This window comes from Branchiostoma floridae, chromosome 9 (genome assembly GCF_000003815.2).
Source record: "Branchiostoma floridae strain S238N-H82 chromosome 9, Bfl_VNyyK, whole genome shotgun sequence".
In the NCBI taxonomy this organism is placed as follows: domain Eukaryota; kingdom Metazoa; phylum Chordata; class Leptocardii; order Amphioxiformes; family Branchiostomatidae; genus Branchiostoma; species Branchiostoma floridae.
The window spans coordinates 15957-34421 of NC_049987.1; the positions used below are offsets into that span (position 1 = coordinate 15957).

General features: G+C 39.9%; 1 protein-coding gene across 3 annotated transcripts; it reads left to right on the forward strand.

Annotated features, from left to right (window-relative positions):
* The first annotated feature begins 228 nt into the window (after positions 1-228).
* LOC118422700 (katanin p60 ATPase-containing subunit A1-like) lies at positions 229-18154 on the forward strand. Of its 3 annotated transcripts, XM_035830406.1 has the most exons (12): positions 229-411; positions 1252-1429; positions 2727-2884; positions 4015-4074; positions 4117-4240; positions 4947-5059; positions 7005-7110; positions 8175-8333; positions 11061-11187; positions 11913-12041; positions 15793-15919; positions 16335-18154. In XM_035830406.1, exons 2-12 carry the CDS (start codon positions 1262-1264, stop codon positions 16531-16533), a joined length of 1470 nt encoding a protein of 489 aa, XP_035686299.1. In that variant the 5' UTR covers positions 229-411; positions 1252-1261; the 3' UTR covers positions 16534-18154. The 3 variants fall into 3 exon arrangements, with proteins under 3 accessions (XP_035686299.1, XP_035686297.1, XP_035686298.1); XM_035830404.1 differs by having other exon boundaries at positions 4015-4240; XM_035830405.1 differs by lacking the exon at positions 229-411 and adding an exon at positions 606-623 and having other exon boundaries at positions 4015-4240.
* Positions 18155-18465: the final 311 nt, after the last annotated feature.

The window sequence follows — 18465 nt, forward strand, 5'->3', positions numbered from 1 at the left end:
GAACTTGATACCAGGGCATAGTCCTGAGGTAAAGACATACAGTTCTGGGGAACCATTTTTTAGGCTGATATAACGCATCGCGGCTTTCCTATACCGTTTTATATGTGATCTGCCTTGAGAACGGAGGTGACGTACACCACCTCACTTGGGGTCTCCATAGGCGAAAAACTGTGTTTTGAGACCTTAAGCCGACAATAACCTCGCGAGAACGAGCGGGATTTGCGCTTTGGACGACGGGTAATTGATTCAAAAGGACCAATCAGCAGCTTCCAAATGCTGTCAAAAATTTTGCCAGTCTGTTGTTGCCTTGCAATCCGTAACGTTTACTAAACGTTCACCGAAAAAAAATTAACGGTAACGTTAACTATCTTCGACATCTGTGGATTTTTTCCTTTCAAGCAGTGAAACAAGGTACGATGGTGTTGCAGGCACACTTCATTTTATAGCCTTTGCTTGCATTTCTATTTGGATGGGGGAGGGGGTTCCCATATGCCTCAGAGCATAATTTACTCTACAAGCAGAGGTTGAATCGCGCAGATATAGTAGTAGTCGGAAAAATTACACGGGCGCTCTTCCTACGTAATACTCTAAGACTGCTTGGAGAGTATCAGACATAACGTTAGGTAAGAAAAAAAAAGTTGTTTCCGTTACCTGTTAAAATAGTAGTCAGTGTTATTCTGTTTGCTAAAGGATGCTTCAAAATGCAAAGTCAATTTCTGCATCTTCCGAGATGGATCACGTAAAAGACAGAAGGAAAATTATGTTAGTGGTGGTTTTGAGTGCACGATGAAGTGGCCATCACGAAAACTGGAAACGTAAAGCAAGCATGAAAGTTTCTGCATTTAATTTCCAGTACATGTATACAAATTGTCACCTGCCCCAACAACCCACTAGAAGGTCAAGGGATAGGTGAGGTGAGGGTGAGTATACATACTCTCCAAGCAGAGGTTGAGTCGCGTAGATTTAGTAGTAGTCGGAAAAATTACACCGGCGCTCCTGTAAGAGGAGCAGCGGTGTAAATTATTCTTCCGACTACTACTTCATCTACGCGACTCAACCTCTGCTTGGAGACTATACCAGTAGTATACAAAAGTCACTCGATCCTTTCTCAGCACTGGACACCAAGTGAAAGCTATGAGTATGAAACAGAGTATGCCTTCTAAGAGTCTTCACAGCTAGTCACTCAGGACAATTATCTGAACTACCGATGGTTGTATCTAAATGAAGAGTAATTTTTTCCTCTCATTCCAGTGCTGATATCATGGGGACTAGTTTTGCAGAGATCTGTGACAACTGTAAGATGGGTCGTGAGTATGCACTGCTGGGGAACTACGACACGTCATTGGTGTATTACCAAGGTGTACTGCAGCAGATTCAGAAACTACTGGTTGCCATCAAGGAACCTGCACGCAAGCACAAGTGGCAACAGGTAAGGTGTTCTACTGTAAATGCATTTAATTTCGCGGGGGTTTAATTTCGCGTTAGCGGGAAAATGGAGTTTTCGCGGTGGTTTTAAGTTCGCGGTAGCGCCATAGACTGTAGTCTAAAACTATAAAGGAAAATTGTTCGTCGTGGTTTTAAGTTTAAGAAAAAATAATATTAGCAGCAATTAAACCTGATGACGTTATCCATATGGCCCAAAAAATCAGATTTAGAATTCTTTTATGCCCAGCTATCAATATTTGTTATGACTCCATTCTTTCTTAAATCATTAAGAAAAGATTGGAAGGTTAAAATGCCATTTTAGCCAGGAGAAAAAACTTAACTTAAAGTCCTATATTCCATATCTGACATGCCTCATTAATCAGCATGGTCAGTTTGTTTTACTTTTTGTTTGTTTGATTTTGGAAATACGTTTACAATATACATATTACTTTTAGCTAATGTCTGTCTCATTGTTTTAAATGTTTAGGTTATACTACTTATATTTTCTGCCAATTTGAAACGTTCTAATTTATATGAGTGTAAATTGGTTTTAATTCAGTGGCAGCACTGCAATCTCCAATAAAGTTACTTTAAATGCAGAAACTTTTGCGGTGGATTAATGTTCGCGTTTTTCGTGGTGGCTGCATCACCGCGAACTTAAAACCACCGTGAACATTTTTCCATGGCAGTAAAAGACTACAGTGCATGGTGTTACCGCGAAATTAAAACCACAGCGAAAAGTCCTTTTTCCCGCTACCACGAAATTAAATCCCCGCGAATGCATTTACACTTTATAACAGTATCTTGTATGTACTATTAACCTATGAAACAATGTATTGTAAGGAATCAGTTTGGTTGAGAGTTGATACAAGTGACAGAAATCTGATTTCTGTCACTTGTGTGTGACAGCATGTGTGTGAGCTGCCTCAGCCTAAATCATTTCCTTTGCGCCAGAGTAAATTTGCTGCAAAATCAAATTTTGTCACTGTCAGACTCAAAATCTAGGTACAGTAGCGCAGTGCGCTGCCTGAGTTTGGAAATGTTGCGCCAAGCAAATGTGATTGAGCTGCACAACTTTGCAACCTGGTGTTTCGCATGCTGAAGTCTTGCAAATCAAAGTCTCTGAATCAATGCTTGCATCTATGGGAAAAATTTTTGGGACAGAGGAAAACTGACCGTTATGGCCAGATGACCGGCGTGAAGAGGTGACACCGTGACAGTGCTGGCAGGTTTGACTGTATAGTCCACAAAGAACACATCGAGGTCGAATATGTTGTTTTTATCTGTTCTCCACTTGTCAGGTGCGTCAGGAGATAGCTACAGAGTATGAACACGTGAAGGACATCAGCAGTACGCTCAACAGCTTCAAGACAGATAACCAGGGTGCCCGCAGTCGTGTTCACGAGGAACCCACACGGGACCCTGATGTCTGGCCACCGCCCACTCCTGTGGAACACAAGTAGGTGTCCTTACTTCTCCCAAACTATGGTCATTTTTCTCCATTCTAGTACTTTTTAAAATTCTCCAAATGAAAACTAAAACGTTTGGCAGATCATTGTTAATGTTTGGTTATTTTAGGTTATTACCTAGCCTAGACAGATCAGAAATATACCTCAAACCAGCTCAACTTTTTCGCCACAGACCACTGTCTATCTGAAATACCAGTAGTTAGCCTATCCCTTTTGATATCAGCCACATCATGTTTGAGTGTGTGTGCAGACACAAATTTTGGGGTTGGGGTTTTGTGTGCGTTAAAAACCTGCGCGTTAAGATATGCAAATTAGCTGATTCCCTGGGGATTTGTAAACTTTTCTGCAGTTTTAAACTTAAAAGCTTGAAGAATAGAATATAACACAAAATGAAATTTAGTGTCATATTGTTGCATTCTAGAGTACAATATCCCTTTCTGTAAATATTCCAGGAGTTTTAAAGTGATTTTTGATATAAGTTTTAACGTGCATTCGCGCAAGCAAGGTTGACATTTGCATGTGAAACAATCTGCTTGAGAAAAGATGAAATGAAGCTTGTGGAATGGAGAAAAGCCTCAATCAGTTATATTTTATAATACAAAGCCTCACATTAGTACAGTAATTTTTCCATGTATTTGTGTCAAATTCAAGGGATTTGTCAAAATTTTCTGGACATGCAAATTAACCTATTCCCAAAGGACCTAAAATTAGGGGCATTTCAGATGAAATGTTCAGGTAACAAATGGAAAAATCATATAATGGGGTCACATTTTTCTGCCTAAGAATTTCTCAATGCACAACTTAATTTTTCAATGCGCAGATTTTTAACGCGCGCGCAGATTTTTAACGCGCAGAAAACCCGTTCCCCAAATTTTGTATGATAACTAGAGAGAAAAGATGGTGAAATTTGATTGTACCATATTGGGTTTGAATGGCCTGGTACCAAGATTCATTATGGTGCTGGCTGCAACAGCCTACTTAAACATGGGTTAAATTTGCTGAGGGGTGATTGTTCTGTCCATTAAACCATTCAAGTGTACTTTGTCATTTACAAGTATTTGTAAAAGAAGTTGTCTAAATAAATTAGAACAACTGAAAATGAAACAACGCCTTCTTTCAGACCTTCTCCCAACTATAATCGCCGCGGACCTGTCCGGGTCGAACCACGTCAGGCTCCCGCTCGTATCGGACCATCCAACGCTCCAGGTCGCGGTGCGGTCGATCGTAGGGACCGGCGAGCGGGGCCGTCAGCAGGGGGTGGTGGAGACCGTAGGGGTGACCCCAGGGCACGGGGGCCGCCTGGACGACAGGATCCTAAGGGAAGAGGAAAGGGCAAGGATGAAAAAGTAGGTCTCACCAACACTAGAGCTTGAAATGAGTTTTTCTCCATTTATTTTAATATCTGCAATTTTGCAATTTGAAGATACTTATTATTAAGATATGTGAGATTTTGTTGGGATTTATGATATCATGATGTTCTTGATTTTGCAATGCTCAAGAGTTTCATCTTATTTTGTGTTGTCATGAAAAGAATTCTGAACTGTCAACAAGTCATGTAGGCTTGAGTACATTGCTTCTTATCTTAGAAGTTAGATACATTTAGTCTCAAGATTTCCATCCCCAATTTCTTTACAGGAAAAATTGCAAATAGGACTGTGTACTTCTACATAACATGCACCTGTACCTTTATCCAAGCAAAACTCCCTTCCTGAAAGATCTGTTGTACATTAGTTATGTGGTCACGTTTAGTGTCACATGACATGAGTCCATGCACCCTTCCACACAGGGTTGACTCTCTGGCCTGTTATCATCCATAATTTTTTTTTAGGGGCTTAAAAATGACATGGTCATTACAGGCCATGTGCTACCGTAATATGAGCTGTTTGCTATATATGAAGACAGCCGGTTGTCCCAGCCAAAACGCAATGTTTGGGTGCTGTTTCAAGCTACATGTGCCTGGCTGATTTCATTTCCTTTTCTCATTTTATCGGGAAAGTATGCACCCCGATTTAAAACAACAACTTGTTTGCTTTTGTTTGCTGTTTAATACAGGGAGATCGCAAGTCTCCGGATGAAGAGAAGAAGTTTGACCCGGCAGGTTATGACAAGGACCTGGTGGAGGCCCTGGAGAGGGACATTGTGCAGAGAAACCCCAATGTTCACTGGTAAGGATGGCAAAATGTTGACAAGTCAAGTATTTTATGACATTTAGCAGGTGTTAGGGCAGGTTGTCAGAAGGGGAGCACCTTGGAGGAAAAAAATTTCTGAGTGGGATGAGGACTATGGAAACAAAATTTGCAAGGGGGAGGGCCTCAGAACCTTCAAACTATTTTAAATGTTAATTCTGCAAAGTCAATTCAGTCATCCATCTGGTGACCCTATTGTGCAAATCAAAATCTAATCTACATAATTAATGAAGAAATTGCGTAACTCCACTTTGTTCCATTATACTATAGGTCTGGAGTAGGGGTGGGTACTGGTACAGAAAATTCAGGTCCAGGTCCGGTTCAGGTCCAGAGGATTAGGTCCAGGTCCAGACCTGAACCTGGACCTGATGCAGTATGACTCATACCAATGGTCCATTTCACAACAAAGAAATCTGTCTGGTGGAGTATTAGACTCACACTGGTGTTTTAAAATCCAACAATGCTAACTGCACCTGTACAGTTGACTGTAAAACTTGGTAGAAATGACTATAAACTCTGCTGTACTTCACCCTTGTTATTTTCTTCCACCTGCAAGCGCCAAAACGTGTGAATGCCTTGACCTCATTTGCATCAATTATGAGAAATGCAACGATTGCCTTCTTTCTTACCATAAATTGTGTACAACTGTTATTTGGGTGAGATGATCGTGTATATTATTTATGCAAATGAGGACCTTATTTGGATAATTAATGACAAACATAAGTACATGTAATACACCAGTTGTAAAAAATCTTTTTTTTAAATTGGTTAAAATCATTTGGCCAAGGTATGGAGTGGTGGAATTCTAGTTTAGGCTCTTTTCCCCATTTATCCATGCTATAAGTATAGCCTCAAACAAAGTACACACCCCAACTTTGGTAACAACTTGTAGCACCTTTTCAATTTTAGTTAGGCCACGTTGATTTGATTATATGGATGACATCCGCGCTCGCACCAATTTTCGGCCATTTCCAAAAAAAAAAAAAAGTTTTTAACCACACAATAAATTGTGCAAAGCAGCTGTAAAATGAGCACAAATATTCTGTAGATTGAAAAAAAAGTATCAGAAAACAGATAACTAATGCCATATAATGCCAAAATGAATCTTAAGTCAAAGAATAAGATGTGAAAGAACAGAAAGAAAAAAATCTATTGTTGGTTGGGGGAGATACCAGTACAGAAAATTCAGGTCCAGAGGATCATTTCCAGGTCCGGACATGAACCTGGACCTGATTGTCTGTGGAAACTTGAGAACTGTCAATACTCAAAACAATGGTAATTGGTCAATTTTGCTACAAAGGAATCTGTTTGGTGGGTTATTGGACTCCCACTGCATTTTAAAATCCCATCTCCATGTAATAAAGGCTAACTGTCTCTGTACCTTTGACTGTAGAAACTTGGTGCAATAGACTATGAACTCTACTTGACTTCGCTCTTGTTGGCCCCCCGGTTAGACCCCAAATGGCTGCCGACATAGTGTGTCCATTTTGTAATTGGCGAAACCTGTTCCTCTGTTTTTTTTTCAGGTCCGTTTTTTTTTTATTGGTTCAAGAAGAAAAAAATGTTTTGCACCCGTATGATGTACTGGTCCCTACACCTAACTTTTGGTATACCGTACTATGTGTGTTTAGTCCTATGTTCAACCTTCCTGGCCACTTTGATTTCATACTGAATGCACCTTTTTTTTGGGCCAACCTTTTTTTTTTATTCGCTCGCTCGCATCAGTTCTGGAGTTCCCGGAGGATGTCATCCATATAATCAAATCAACATGGCCTTACACAGTGCATATTTATGTTTTTCAGTTTGCATTGACTGAGAGCAAGTGTGTTAGAATTTACAGTGAATGTTTAATTTTTTTGCTGAAAAAGATCCTCTTCTTTGAGTAAGAATGTTAGAATTGACAGATTTTGTTGTTGTGTATCAGGGATGACATTGCAGGGAATCCAGAGGCTAAGAGGCTGTTAGAGGAGGCTGTGGTGCTGCCCATGTGGATGCCAGACTTCTTCAAAGGGATCAGAAGGCCATGGAAGGTAAGACGTCTTCCGCACGACTGCCCCGCAAAATCAGTATGAACTAGAGAAGCTTTGACTGGATTCATTCGTTCACGGAGGATTTGAATTCCCTGTCTGTATGTCAGAACGATGTTTGTCAGCAAGATAACTATAGTGTAGAGTACTAGAGTTGAGAACGCATAAATGAATTGTTTTGATATTTGGTATGTATTAAAATAACAAGGAAATGGTATAAATTACAGTTTGGTAGGGCACTCTGGTGGGGTGTTATGATACTGTAGTGGAACTTCCGGTTTTGATTTTTTTTCTCCTGGACTTGCTCTGATCATGATCTGATCATTTGCATTGGTAGGTAAGAAAGGATAAAGGAGTTTTGCCCCCCTAGTTGTTTTCCTTGGGCAGTAGTGGCCAATTCTTTGTCAGATTTTGACAAGGAATTATTCTAGTAGGGGCCATAATGACTGTTGGTGTTCAGATAACTTATGTAGTGATTTACATAATTTTAGGCTTGTTAATCAGGAGGAAATTTGCATAATTTAATAGGTAAGTTTAGAAATGCGCTACATGATATTTGTCAGCAAGAGAACGCATGGATGGACTGTTTTGATAGGTGGAATGATGGTAGGTTACCAGTCTTAAACACATTTTGAATCGGACAAATTCAAAATTCATGACGTTTCTTCTCTTTTTCCAGGGTAATTTTGGCTAAATCAGCCTTAATTCATTTTTAAAATGCTATTTTTTGCATGACGGGAAAATCTGGAATTGAACCCGGCATTTGTGGGCGCCATTCATGGGTAATATAGATCAAGGAACCTACAAAAGTTTTCCTGCTGAAAGGTCGCATGACTTTGTCTGAAGTGATTGCAGGATTGTTTGAGAAAAAAACATTGTGCAACTGTTTTGATCATCTTTGGACAGACTAAAAATGCCGTCACTGGAGAGTTACAACAGCTTGACTGAATAACTGTTGTCTAAAGTGGCTCTAAATAGCAAGACTGCAGATATGATATTGTGGGTAATACATATTAAGATATGATATTGTGAGTAATACATATTGAGATGTTTGTTTTATTCCACAGGGAGTGTTAATGGTGGGGCCACCAGGTACTGGGAAGACCATGCTTGCCAAGGCTGTTGCTACTGAGTGTGGTACAACATTTTTCAACGTGACCTCCTCCACGTTAAGCTCTAAGTACCGTGGAGAGTCTGAGAAACTGGTGCGACTCCTGTTTGAAATGGTATGGCCAAATCCTTTCTGATGTAACAGGGGCCGCCCTAAGATGTTACGCTTTTTTATGCGCTCGAACTCACGGCGCTCCATCACTAGCTCCATCACTGGTTCCTTCATTTTTCCACAACCCCTGTAATGTTTTACAAAAGATGCACCACAACATTCGTATTGGTTGATGGCTTAGAAGATTATTATAGCCACGGGTGGGATTTCACCCCCTAGAAAATGGCTGTCTGAGCTGAAACGAAGAATTCAAATAGTAGCCAAAAATGTAACAATAAAAATGTAAAATGTAACAATACAGTTCCCAGAATGATTGTTGGGTAGGTGAAACCAGCTGACCACGCCCTTTGCCCGATCACGTCAGATCGCTACTGTCACTGATCTTGGAGGCTGTGTGAGGTGGTTTATGCCTGTCGCCAGATTCGGTAACAAACGTTACCACCATGAGTGCAATGGTTGCCACAGTTATATTATCCACGTTTAAGATTTGAAATGACGGTTTTTGCGATGTTGTACAGCTTTTTGGCTTTCTAAAGAAACAAGAAAGGGTTGTTGACTGTCATTTGTATCCCACCTTGCTTAACAAAATGTTGTACAAAAATGTTCGATTGTTTGATGCTGTCTGAGCTCTCTATTTGACCTGGTGTAAAAAAGTTGCCCACTTTTTGGATGTTCCTAGCGACATGCACTTATACCTAAATGATGTAGTCAATAAGGTGAGTCCTTTAGAAGAAAACAGGGCAAAGTCTACTGTTGTAACAAACGTTACCGGTAACTTTTGTTTCCTGCCCTGTAATGCATTACTAATGGGACCGAAAATAATAAGTTGACATTTTTTGGCTATGGTTAAAAGAGGAATTTTCCTAAACAACCACATAGTTTTCACTGAAAATAAAGCCAATTTATTTCTTGACGAAAAAAATGCCATTTTTGACATTTCAATGAGAACGAGTGTAATATTTGTAGTGTTCTGTGAAGCTTTATTTCTTATGTGTATGACAGTTGTGTGGCTGTTTTGTACAGGTTGTATATTTAGGGACACGAGCCACCAATACCTAGTACAGGTGAACACAGTGATTCGGCGCTTCAACATTATTGTAAAAATTCTGTCTTAATAAAAAGCGAAGTGAATATGTATATTTTTTTTTTAATGGAAAAAAACAGTCATTTGTTTAGACTTGGTTTATTTACCTTTCTAATAATCTTAGTCAGTGGCAACAAACACGGCGTACTTATGCATAATAAGATCAGCAGAAAATCCGTGGCATCTTAGGGCAGGGAGCATCTTAGGGCGGCCCCCGTTACTAATACTACTACTAAACAGCAAAAATTGCGTGTACAAGGCATTATAGAGAAGGACCCTGCCAAATACCATTATCTGTGTACAATGTAGCAGGCCATGGCATGGGAACCACCCACAGCATTTGGGCATGGTCTGTCTTAGTACTAGTGCTAATAATTACAAGGTTTCTCAGAATTCCCAGGCTGGAGGCCCTGTAGTGCCAGAGGTAAGTGGGTCCAGGGGTATGCCCCAGGAAATCCAAACCCCCTGAATCCAAACCATCAAAACTTTGCCAGCATAAAGCACAATCACGGTGGCACCCCCCCTCCCCGTGTGTACATTTTAAAGAGCTGACCGCCTCAGTTACTGAGAGCGAGAATCACTGCACTTGTTGAAACCTTCCTACAGATGAATTCACATCTGGTGAAGCTACAAACATACAGTCCATAAATTTTGTTGTTTTCTTCCAGAAGTACAGAAGTTACTGAAATTGAAGAAGATTACTAAGAAATGGCCTGATGAAGCCAACAACATAGCAAAACACAACTCTGCGCCCCATATGTGGATGTTTTGGTGGGCTTGGCTCTGCCTCACTACAGAATTTCATGTAAAATCATTGCTTAAATATGACATGATTATTGTGTAAACTAAAAAGTGCTGGATGTTCCTAAAGATACCTGCCTGCAGCAGTGCTACAGCGTTGCGTTCAAACCTCCAAAAGTGCAAATCTTCCCATGAACTATTGTAATGGGAGAAATTGATTTTTGGGTGTATTTATACTAACGGTAAATACACAAGCATTTTCAACTTACGTTACAGTAACAAACAATGGTTTAATAACAACCAACAATCAAGCAATTCTGGTATATTTCTACCAAACCATACTGTTATGTGCGAGTTGATGCAACTTGGATTCAAGCTGCATCAATTTACATGATCACATATCAAGATGATAAGCTTAACAGATGTGCCCTGGTATTAGCATAGAACAGTTAACCCAAAAATGAGCATAAAATTACTTGGATTATGCACTTGTCTTGGATGTGCAAAATAACGTACAAAAATGAAAATGGTCTGCCCTTTGATAGGCAAAATGAGAGGTCAAACAACTTCTAGTTAGGCCCATGGAAATATGGAAGGACAACACTAACAAACACCAACACTAGCAATGTACAGATTGGGCAGACTAGACAGACTTGAAGAGGGGCTGGTGAATGGAGAAGACGATGCTTTCAACTGATATGATCTAAGACCTACTTGGGAAAAATGTAAGAGTTGAACGTAGCTGAAATGTGACTTATCCCATGCCGCGTCCTTCTCTGTAATGTTTTTTTTTACATAATGCGTGAATAATTATCAGTACCATTTTGGTCTAGATGCAAGCTTTTTGCTCAATATGAAATTGTTTCTAGACGTGCCCTTTAAGATTTTTTGTCTGTCCCATTCCAGGCTCGTTTCTACGCTCCTAGTACCATTTTTGTTGATGAGATTGACTCCATCTGCAGTCGGCGTGGCAGTGACTCGGAACACGAGGCCAGTCGCAGGGTCAAGTCCGAGCTGCTGATTCAGATGGACGGTATGCAATGATCATATAGTCCACGTAATGAATTGGACTGCTGAATACAAATACAATAACCAAAGCGTACCTATTAAGATGAACCTACAACCTCTACATGTGTGAATGTATGTGGGTATCATGCTGATGGTTTTGTGGCACCTGGGTGAGGTTGTTTTTGCACTGTTTGTTCATGTTAAGATGGAAATAATGATGCAAATGTCAGTAACATGAAGATTTCATTTCCCGGAATATTTCCAGTTCTATCACCAAAATCTTACATGGAGCACTATTCATTGACCACAGGGAAACATTGCCATGATAGCTGGTTTCAGCAAACCTGTACCTTGTTCATATTTGCTGTACAGCTGATACTCTTCATATTGGCTGTATAGCTAATAAGTAATATTCTGAAGAATACACCAGCAAAAACAATATGTTTTCCCTATGGGTTGAAACCAGGGGCGGATCCAGGATTTTGCAAATGCTCCTGTTGTTCCGGTCGTGGCAGAAGGCCATGAATGTGCAGCGTAGCTGCGCGGGAGGCGAGTACGAGAGGGGGGGGGTTATGTCGTCGTTTTTAAAATGTAGAGGCTCTTTGGTGCATTTTAGAGCCATTTCTGTGCAAAAATGACCAACGAATCAACACTGATGGACTTGCCCCGGGTGCGTCCCCCCTAAATCTGCGGATGGAAACATCGAATACCTCCTTATAACCTACATTTCGATGGGTTGATTTTTTGCAGGTGTATCTGCTAATGAAGGAGATGAAGGAAAGATGGTGATGGTGCTGGCAGCCACCAACTTCCCCTGGGACCTGGATGAGGCCCTGCGGCGCAGACTGGAGAAACGGATCTACATCCCCCTGCCTGACAGTGAGATAGCTCAGTCTTCAGTTTCAGATCCAAAAATGTAGTGACTGGAGCAAACTTTTTATGTATACAGCAGTTTTCTTGCCACCACATTTGAGCAACACTGTGATTTCGGCCCCATTTCCAGGGGTGCCTAAGCATTTGCACGAATCTTATGAGATTCGTACGAATCTTATGTGATACACACGAATCACTATGCGAAAATGCACAAGTCTTATGAAAATCACAGGAATCACTATACGAAAACGTACAAACCTTATGTAATTTGCACGAACCTGATGCAAACCGGCCGCCACTGCTACGTGAGGAAAAGGCGTGTTTCTGAGTGTTTTTACCCGTTATATTTTATTTCAAAGTATTGAATTGACATATATCATCACAAAGACGTCATCAAAAACATATGAGATACTCTTTTTCTCCATGTCTTGCCGTCACATCGTATTCTTCCGTCATTAGCGTGACCGTGGCTGATTTCACACAAGGTTTGTGCAAATCGCATAAAGTTCGTGTGTATCACAGTGATTTGTGCGTATCACCACATTTACATGAGAGGCAAGGGTGCGAATCGCCTGCTATGCGGGGATGCAGTAGCTAATTCTGTCAGTAGCGATATGATTTGTCCTCACTAAAAATTACTGGGTGTGATATAGTGTACATGGAGGGAGAGGATGGTTTGTAAGCGCCAAATCCCAGTTGCCGGAAAGTTCCATACGTAGGCCTCCTTTCCTATTGAGGGTGGAATTGTATACTCTCTGACTCACCTCTCAAATAGAAGTACCCCCTGGAATAAAAGTACCCCCCGGACAAACCCCCTGGAATAAAAATTAAAAGTACCCCCCGGAAAAATACCAAATTGACATGTAAACTGTGTCCATGCTACTTCAGTCATAAGCAGGTAGGCACATCTATGCCTGAGTTCCATATCAGTTAATTGTATTTATTTATTTATTTATTCATCTCAAAACAATAATGAACAGAATAATTCCTATGTTATTGCACATATTTTCGTTATCTGAGTGTCACAACATCAACAAAGATTAAAATAAAAGTAAAAAATGAATGAAAATAAAAATTGAAGAAATGAAAAAAAGAACTTTTATAATCATTGTTACAAAATAACATTTTGAAGAAATATTCCAACTTAGTAGAATACCTTATTTTATTCACCACTTGTGCTATTTTCAATGTTGCAGAAACCAAGAAGGTCATAGACACTACCCCCTATTGAAAAATAACGGTACTGCAGAAAATATTCATTCTCTCACGCATTACCGCGAGATTCGGCGTGAGTTGATGAATCCGACATGGTGGATGTTTTCGAGCCGATTGAACGCTGTGCTTTATTTTGGAAGGATTTTTTCGTTGCTGGAACATTAAAACAAGTTGACTACGGGTGAAAAATAGTGGAAAAGTATTGGTAACTTTTTAGTTTGTTTGGTTGGTGGTTAATTTCTGTGTTTTGATCAAGAATTTACGGATCTGAGTGTGTGTAGCATGTGTTTGAGCTCGGCCTATGGACCTTGATGTTTGGCGATGTTTTCGTCTTTGTTCAGCGCAAATTTCAAGATTTTTGGAAGGTTAAATATGGTCTAAAACAAAAAGGATATATGTGAGTGCAGTACTGAATCACTTATTTTTGGACCTGAACCGAAAAGTTTTTGCAAATCCAGCACCGATCCGGTGTACCTGTACGCATCCCTAGTTAGGATGTTTGGGTCATACCGCTAGCGGCAGGGAAATCCGCGCCACCTCGTCCGAAAAATAGTGAATTTTAAGCAAAAATACGGCGGAAATATGGGCAGAAAATACCAAACTTTCAATATTTTTTGGGTCCCTGGTTAGTAAAGAAAGCCCCAATTTGAAAAAAAAATAAACGTACCGTCTAAAACAAGGACGTACCGAGTGGATTTTGAGGCGGAAAAAAATAAACGTACCGGTACGTTTATTTGAGAGGTGAGAGTATTCTCTCATACATGTATATAGCCTCCCTAACTCCCTGTTCCAACCAGCGGGGTTTGTGGTTGAACTTTAAAATTAGACTCTGCTGTCATTGTTTCTGTGTTTGTAGTGTGGATCAAGCTTTCCCTCACTGGTCAAAGATGGGTCATTTTTCATCTGATTTTTTGTTGTGAAAATAGGACTTGAGGTTGGAGGCTTTTTGTATAGTCAAAGATTTAGAGACCTTTGGACACTGAGAAACTTTGCTACAGGGTGGAGCCCAAGATGGGCACGCATGGTGGGCAGGGGTGATCTGTATCTGTATCTATATAGCCGGTATAACCGCCTTTCGGCGTAACACACCAGCTTCGCAGGCACGCGGCGCGGCAGCAGCTGGTTATATTACACCAAACAACCTGTCACACCTAACTTTAGCACATCTATCTGCAAGCGTTCTTTAACCCTCTCAGCACGTCATAAAATTTTTTCCTGTATACCATATACGACATATAATTTCAGTCTATACAGGTGTCAATTAGTACTTTTTGTTAATTATTATTACAGCTGCTATGTAAGGAGTAGACTAGGAAAACTATATATTTCTGGAAAGCTCACAGACTGGCCTTTCCAATAAAAGCAAAATAAACATCATACCATCAATCTGATAGTAGTAATAGTAATAACAATAAACAAAAACACAATATGCAAAACAAAACAAAAACATGTCTCACAAAATAAAAAGTCCATTCAGGGGCAAAAACATACTTTACTTATCCTGAAACTACACAGAAATACATTATAATACAAGAGCAATGCTGGTATTATGTGATGGGCATCAAACATCTTCACACTGCTCATCATCTTCATCGATGTTGTCACTGCTGGATGCTGGGGAGAAAACCAAAATATAGTTTATAATAATCACATGTTTTGTTGTTGAACAATTGTATTGTTGTATTATCATGTGAAATTGTTGTTTTGTTGAGGAAAAATTGTAGTAATATTATTTAAAAAATAGTACAACTTCCAACCACTTTCATTTATATGTTCACATAAGTATAACTACAAGCTCTGACAATATCTAAAAAAAAAAAGTTTGAAAAAAAAAATTTGAAAAAAAAAGGTCTGCTATCGCAAGCCTGTAAAACAGAACAGGTTTTGCTATCGCAAACCTGTAAAATGCAGCTAGATATTAGCAGTACGAAACCGCAAACCTGGCATGAAGAGACAACAGCTAATATTCAACAAAAAAACCCCGTTGTTTACCTTGTTGTTCGTCACTTTCCCCGCTGGTGGGAGCCTCCACTAAATCTTCATTATCGGCCGATGAGGCCCCTGAAGCACTCATGATTATCTAGCGTCTGGATTACGTTCAAATAAGGTTTGAATGAAGTCAAAATGCTGTATGTTTTCTGATTGATCGGTTCTCTTACAATTACCAGCGTTCTAGTTGTGGGATTCGTCATGATGGTGGGCAGGGAGTTCAAAATCCAAAACGTGATGTACGAAGCCCCGTACGTGGCTTCTCGCGGTCTACGGGAAAGCCACGAAAATGGCTTTTCGTGCTGAGAGGGTTAAAGCTATCCAGAGAAGATGCCCCTACTGTGCTTGGTGATAACAAATTCCACTCTACGATAGTTCTGGGAAAATGTGATGACATCACATGAATAATCATAAGCTCTATACAGATATACAGAAATCAGCTTTGCAATGGGGGAAAAAACTTAACGTTTTAAATTAAATTTGTTCTGAAGTGATTGTTTTCAATGTCTTCACCATAGGTTCTAAATGTAAGTTTATCTACCTTTTTCCCCAGCATCATCTAGGGAGGAACTGCTCAAGATCAACCTGAAGGAAGTGCCGATTGACGAAGATGTTGTCCTGGCCTCTATTGCCGAGAAAATGGATGGATACTCTGGTGCTGACATAACCAATGTCTGCAGGTCAGAGGTCACAGCATTTTTTCTAGAAAAGCGGATCAGTCGAACCACATGTCACCCCAGAACGCGTTATTTCCTTAATTACTAGTACAGCTTTGCTGTTGTGCAACAAAAAGACCTCAAACCTACATAATGTTTATACTTTTTTACATCAACAGGTTTTGCCCAGTACAACCATGTAGATATTGTGTGCATTGCAAAATGACAGCTAACATTATGGCTTTCAAAACATTGGCAATCTTAGGGCAGTTTTTTTTTACAGTTCTCTTTCACAGTTCATCTAGATCCAATGAGCTCATTAGGTAGTGTGATACATGTAGCCCATTCAGGGCTCGAAATATCACCTGCATATGCAGGTTAGTGTTTCTTATTGGCAGTTTTTCTTATTGGTAAGATGTGTTGATGTGTTTCTCTACAGAGATGCCTCCATGATGGCCATGCGGCGCCGGATTGAGGGTCTCACTCCAGACCAGATCAAGAACCTCCCCAAAGAGGAGCTGGAACTCCCAACCTGCATGAAGGACTTTGAAGAAGCCTTGAAGAAAGTGTCCAAGTCTGTCTCCAAAGATGATCTGACCAAGTATGTTAAGTGGATGGAGGAGTTTGGATCCACATAGTGTTTCAAGAAGACCTGATCACTTTCCTTAGAATGGACTCACCAGCTGTATCTAGCTGCCTTTGTCTATCAATTAACCTCATCTGAAGTATAGCCTTATACATTTGAAAGTCCAATTGAAAGTGGGGTAGATAACTAACAACGTAGTAAGAATGATACAAACAAGTTGCAGAAATGTAACGAGAATCTTCTGTCCAGCCAGTGCTTTCTTATTCCATTCTTCCCAGACTTACCGCAACTGAATTGTTGTATATGTATACACATGTCCTTCTGTCTTTTCTACTTCAGTACAAATACATGTGTCATAGTGAATCCACATTGCATTTACATTGGTAGCATGTCCGTCTAGAAAGCTCGTGCCTCCAGAGCTCATCTTGCTAGTCCCAAGCATGGGATCTACAAAGGACCCCCCCCACACACACACACAAATACTGCTTTATTTAATAGGTGCATGATTATACTTCACCACATTATAAGATGACTGCTTTACCTTACGTGTACATTATACTTGTGATTGTGAAGAATGAGATTGTTGGTGTTATTTGAGGTTGTGGCAAATGGAATTTCAGAAACTAGCTCAGAATGATATTTTAAGTTCTATTGAATGGCACCATATTTTGTGCACTAGATTGATGTGTACTAGTACCACTGAGTGGTTGGTTCTTAATTATTTATCTGCTGTAGGCCAGTTCACTTACTAAATCTGTCATGGCTGTCTGGTAGAGTCAATTCCACATTACCATTTGGGTGTTTGTTGCCTTTTATTCTAACATTGGAGCCAGCTTAAAACCTTTGCTTATGGGGCCAACAACCCAAATCTACTATTTGTAAGATGTTGCCAATTGTGAAAAAATCACATAGCTGTCACCTATGTGTTTGAAAATTGTTCTAAAAAAGAGATATTTGTATTTTGGAAACTTTCACAATGTTTCCAACGTATAGAAATGAATTCAAACGTTTTCAAACTTCCACTTTTGATTGCTAGAACAATCTAGAGCTATTGCGACTGAAATATTATTTTACTTGAAATCAAATTTAGTTCAAATTTATTACAAATATTGTTTGAACACCCTCTTGGTGATTTGGAATTGGTCTTGTAACAAGGTTGAATAGATGTCAAAATATTGGATGATACTGTAATTGAGCATGGTTCAAACCTTGATTACATGAAGTTGTAGTTCCCCTTTCATATGATTCAAGTGGTACATGTTCCTTGGCTGCTGAAAAGCTCCACAGAGCACATTTCCAACAATAAGTAGACTGGGCATAGCCTTAATCTATTGAATTAACCCTCTATACCATACATCATTCCATCTTATAACTGAACTTATTATTAGATTTAATTTTTGCTAATGGTCGTGTTGTGAGATATCAATATTCTAGTGAAATTAAGTTTGTGTTCAACATAGGTTTTTTTTTTACATTTGAATGAACCATCGAGTATTTTTTTGTTCATTCCTTGACAAAGACTGGTGGTGTTCAGTTGGAAAGTTTTGTGTTGGATATTACAGTTAAACTAGCTCAATAATATTTTTGTTGTTGGCAGAAACACATGCACGAAGCCATGAAGACAGCAATGTTGTATCAGGATGTGTTTGGGATTAAATACTGATGCAGTTGAGTACAGACGTCCATTTCTTTTTAGCTGTTTGACAATTTAGGTAACTTGTAAAGGCCTGGTCACAAAGTGCGTACGATTCCTTGCGATGCGCGGTATAAGCGCAGTGCGTCGTAAGTCTAAGGAGAATCGGAAGCAATAGTTTAAATATATGTCACAGTAGAGATCACGATCCAGGAGAATGGCCGATCTCTCCTTGGAGAATCTGCGATTCTGCGAATTGCGATCGGGTTCTCTCCTACACTCCCGTTAAGCTCCAGCTCCGGCCCGCACGTCCCAGCTGCGGCCCGCACGGTCCAGCTCCGGCCCTTTTTT

What these genes read in the sequence shown, in the direction of transcription:
- LOC118422700 (XM_035830404.1), top strand. Translation starts at nt 1,262, where the DNA reads ATGGGGACTAGTTTTGCAGAGATCTGTGACAACTGTAAGATGGGTCGT. An exon ending in TGCGACTCCTGTTTGAAATG is followed by an intron (nt 8,334 to 11,060) that starts GTATGGCCAAAT and finishes GTCCCATTCCAG; the next exon opens with GCTCGTTTCTACGCTCCTAG. An exon ending in CTACATCCCCCTGCCTGACA is followed by an intron (nt 12,042 to 15,792) that starts GTGAGATAGCTC and finishes CTTTTTCCCCAG; the next exon opens with CATCATCTAGGGAGGAACTG.